Source organism: Pterocles gutturalis, unplaced genomic scaffold (assembly GCF_000699245.1).
Source record: "Pterocles gutturalis isolate BGI_N339 unplaced genomic scaffold, ASM69924v1 Scaffold52883, whole genome shotgun sequence".
NCBI classification, from domain to species: Eukaryota; Metazoa; Chordata; class Aves; order Pterocliformes; family Pteroclidae; genus Pterocles; species Pterocles gutturalis.
The window spans coordinates 1-4,836 of NW_010127660.1; the positions used below are offsets into that span (position 1 = coordinate 1).

The 4,836-nt window shown below is 35.4% G+C and overlaps 1 protein-coding gene across 1 annotated transcript; it reads right to left on the reverse strand.

Moving 5' to 3' along the window:
• Positions 1-538: 538 nt before the first annotated feature.
• MMS22L (MMS22-like, DNA repair protein) lies at positions 539-4,393 on the reverse strand (the record flags this gene model as incomplete). Its single annotated transcript, XM_010079326.1, has 4 exons — positions 4,270-4,393; positions 3,332-3,474; positions 3,014-3,173; positions 539-708 (listed from the first exon to the last, which is right to left on the reverse strand). Coding segments are annotated over exons 1-4 (591 nt in total), but the record flags the coding sequence as incomplete, so codon positions are not given.
• Between the last annotated feature and the right edge of the window lie 443 nt (positions 4,394-4,836).

Genomic DNA, 4,836 nt, shown 5'->3' on the forward strand with positions numbered 1-4,836 from the left:
GTGGTTCTGTGTGCTGGGTCGCGACAGAATTTGATTCAGGAAAACATAAACTATTAAGATAAAACAGTGCCCTGCATCGCAGAGGATTGTCTTTTGTTCCTAGGAACAACGAAAAAAAGAGTAGCTCATCTTTAATTATCTACAGTTAGCCAAGTCAAGGATGATTTAAAACATTTGTTTGCTCTGTCATCTCAACAAGTGTCTTGCTACATATTACGATTATTGGATCTACTGTTTCAGAAATCTCTCACATCAGAGACCAGTATAAACAGCAGGTTGGCTAAAAGCTTCTCTACGTACAGCAATTAGACCAGCAGCTCTGGAGCGTACCACAGCATAGCTGCATGCAATGAGAGGAAAGCCAATGGGGTGGCATTTTTTCTTCCACTTCCACAAGAAGAAAAAAACCCTTTTGCTGCTTCTTTAAATTCAGCCAACGCCTGTTTTGATTAGGAAAAAAGAAAACATCCTCTGCAATATGAATCTTTTCCTGAAGATATATTTGTCTGCTGATAACAGAGTTAGTTCAGATATTTACCTGAAGATAAAGAGGTAGGCTTTCCTGAATGGCAGACAGCAAAGCCACAGGCAGCTCTTTGTCCTGCTGGAGCACAGAGTGTGGCAGCAGTAAGCAATCCACGATGCGGAACAGGAGTTGCTGTGCTTTGGAAGTAGCCAGTATCGGTGCCCAGAACTTTACCAGACACCCTGTTGAAAAAAAAAAAATAAAAAATCAAGAAATCCCAAAGCAATTTACAGTCAGGAAAAAAGAAAGCCTAAAGAGCCAATTGTGTTAAATTAGATAATCCAAAAGTAGCAACGGCACCTGAAACGTCTCACCCCCATGTACTTATATGATGGTATCCCCTTAGAAAAAGCCCAGTCAAGACAACTCAAAGTTCATTTACAGTTCAGCAAAATGAAAGTACTGAATTGGTTCCATACATTACAAGCTTTTAGGCAAGTGAAGCTGCTTTAGGAAAAGTACTGTAACGCTAAAGAAAGGACAGTCTCTCACATTCCTGCAGAAAAATTAACTAAACTTGATACATAACACTATTGCAATCAGCACACAAACACTTAAACATTTACCTTACTGTGTGCATTCATCCCCTTTTACAGAGAGATGCTGCCTTTGCCTTCCCTTCACATTTGTCTAATACCACCATGCCCCCATCAGCAACTACTAACACAGTGATTCAATGTTAGGAAAACACTAAGTACCTTTCAAATTGTATTTAATGCATCTAATTTGGCAGATTAAAAAGAATGAGGGGCAGTCAACTCCATTAAATTAGCAGGGTCTCTCCAGATCTTAGTGGGGTTTCAGTCCACAAAATGACTGCCTCAGAGAACATCTTTCTTGTTTTCAACACATTAGTGCATCACTTGCACAGCTTTGAGCCAGTTTTAAGATCTTGCTTTTGAGTTGTAAAAAAAAAGTGGTAAAAAGGTGTTGATGTGTAAATACTCTGACTTTGAGAAACATCTTTATTGCAGGTGAGGTGTAATTTTTATTGAGAAAACAACTCTATACTGGTGAGTGTTAATACTCAAAATACAGATTAAATAAAACAAGATTTCTATGTACTAGTTCCCACAGATATTGTTAAGTTTATATTTAATTAGAAGCAGGAAAGTGTTTGCTGGGTTGAAAATACAGGAATATCCCAAGAAAATATGTTTGAAACTTTGAAAATAATGAAAGATCAAAAGTAGGCTGTTACAAGATATTATTAATCTATAAAAGTCATCCATTACCATCTCTAAAAACAACACAAAACAACATTAATCTTGTGGAGTGAAAGAAAACACAATGATCAATCATAGAGAAAGAGAACGATCACTTAACAATACTTCTAATAATGTTGTCTAAGCTTCCTGCTTTGAAAGAAACATGCTCATTCCAGCTAAAACTACTCCTTCTATTATCGCTGCTGTGATGTATGGGACAGTAGAAGACATAATCTGATCTCAGACAGGAGGTGTTTAGATCTGTTAAGTTTCTTGCTTTGTCCTTATAATTTAACAAGCCCACTGAATGTGGAGAAGTGAAATACACTTAAATATCCTTTTATTTTAATGTTTTCTTAACTAAAAAGAAAGGACAATTTCTTGCACACAACAGCGTGACTGAAGATTAATCATTTCCTACTGCAAAGAACAGAAAGGAAAATAGCAATCTAAAGTTACTTTACAAGGTTCCAACCCAACATCTGGATATCTAAAAACATTCAATTTCACATAGGTCTTGTATATCAAAATATGCAAGTCTTGCAATAGGAAAGTAAAGTATTTTACAAAATTCAAACTCCACTACATTGGATGCACCTTTTGCATCTTGGTCATGCTTTTCACTGTACTCCCTATAATCACGATGTGCACTGCATGTATGTGCAAATGGTTACCTCTGTCTTTAAGATACATAAGGTTTACCCTGTTTTTAAAGGCAAGCAGGTCAGACTGGCACATTCACTCTTATTTTTCCATCCTACCAGTGGTTCTACACTTTCATTAATTCATTAATAGTAGAATTTGAGCTTTAACATAGCACAGAGTGTATGTAAGAGGAGCAGTTCTAAAAGGAAGTTACGTTCCTAAGCCGACCTGTCCACTATCACAGCTCCAGTAAATATGATTCATGTCATAACATTGCTTCACTGGCTTGTCACTGCTTCTGTTTTTGTTTAGGTAGAACGGGTGGTTTTCAGTGGTAAAAGACAAGAAAACATCTTACTTTTGAAAACACTGATTTGCAGGGGTAATTTAAAAAAATAAAAAGCACAAGGAGGTTGAGCATCAGGATATAAACCAAAGAAAATCAGTGGAAGAAAATTAGATATCTAACTGTAACATGTTGGGGACTTTGCTTTTTTCAAACCATTAACATGGACAGTAGGGAGGAATTTTTTCCCCTCTTACTTCTTAAAATATTTTTTAAAGCATTAAAAATCACATTTTACTGATTCCTTAAACCTATTTCCTAAAAGAAAAGAGGTTACAAAATAATTACCTATGATCCAATATGTAAGCTGCAGACCTTCTGGAGGTCCTTTTACCTTCAGATAAGGTTTTACATACTTCAATACGTCACCTAAATACTCCAGAGTCTTTGTTACCATGGCAGATTTCTCAGGGAGTGTCTGAAGGCCACTGTAAGTTCTACCAAGAGCCTGAGAAAACAGAAACATTGAAACAAATATAAATAAACTTGCTAAGTCTCTTACAATGTTTGCGTGAGTCATTTCTTCTTATACACTAAACAAAATGCAACACTTAATTCCTTTTCCCTAAGATTGTCCTATGAAGCTAACACAGAGATGTACAGTACCTTAATGAATTGCACAAGAGCATTTTTAGGGTCTTGCTTGAAAACTGACTCTTCAACATGAGCCTTTGAAAGAATGTTTTCTACTTCTGGGAGTTTAAAAATCAGTCTTGTCATTTCAGTCAGCTGTTCCATATAGGCTTTTCCTGTTTGTTACAAGAGACCACAACTGTAAATATACTATATAGTTATACTTTTTATTTACTTTAGTCCCAAAATAATAAAATGAAACGTGATTTTAAAATGTCTAAAATACAAGGATTCTGCAACTGACTGCATCTCTCTAGACAAAGAATGCGTTTAAACTAGTTATGTTTCTAATACAGATATATGAGAATGAAGACTATTAAGTATGGATAAAGAAGTCTTTCATTTTACTGATGGTTTTCTTCAAAATCTACAAAATGTGTATGAAAAATAGCTGCTAGAAGATGTGTTCTACAAATAATTAGGACTGCAGTGTTTTATAGAAGTGACGAAGTATTGCTCTAAGAAAGCAAAATAACCAATACAGAAAAGGGAAGAATTACTTGCAACTAGAGTTTTTTTTTTTTTCCTATTTTTCCTTTCTTTTTCTTTTTTTATTTTTTTTTCTTTTAGGGCATTCACAGCATGATTTCTGACTATTTACTTCATATTTTCACTTTTTTTTCAGAGCAGTTTCTCCATGGGGGAAAAATAGCTTGTCTCCTTGGGAGCAAGTTTTTGTTCTTTGCTTCCAAGGAAACAAGCTCTTTTATCCTTGTTTGTGATAAATTTGTCACATGCAGAAGAGGCAAACTATCAATAAATCGCACAAGCAGTGTAAAGAAACACATTTTGTAATTAGGTAAAAGTAAAGGGATACAAACAAAAATACATTTTGTAATTAGCTGAAAATGTTTGCCAGTTTTGCAATATAGAATCATTACTGCAAACATTAGGGAAATGTGAATGCTTACCAACTGTTCGCTCAGCATCTGTCTTGGTCAGCATACCAGTCGGTTGATCTATGAACATTTGCAAAATGCATCGAAACCAAGAACGTACTGTCAAAGCTTCATAGGATGTATAGCCCATACTAGAAAAAGCTTCACACAGTGCACTGTGTAGGTGGAAGAGGAAGAAAGGTGTAAATAGATCTAATAAAAGTATGCAAAAAGGTGGCAGTGTTTTTCATTTGGCTGTAGATGTATAGAAACAACGCACAGAAACAGAAATAAAGTAATAGAAAAGGCCAACTGGCATTCCCTTTGTGTACTCTACGGACTATACTCACAACATCCTGATGCCTAAATAAAGAGAACATGAGAAATTTGGTAGTGCCACATACAGTAATATAAAAGCATATCTACACATATACATACCTTTCCTCTACATAAAACAAAACAGAAGAAGAAAAACTCATACAATGGGAAATGCCTTACTCTGTCAATGGATAATTTGACAGTACTATCTAAATTGCCGACATACAATGCTGGGAATAGTTTATCTGAATCAACCTGGAAGTTCATATTGACACAGCTTAA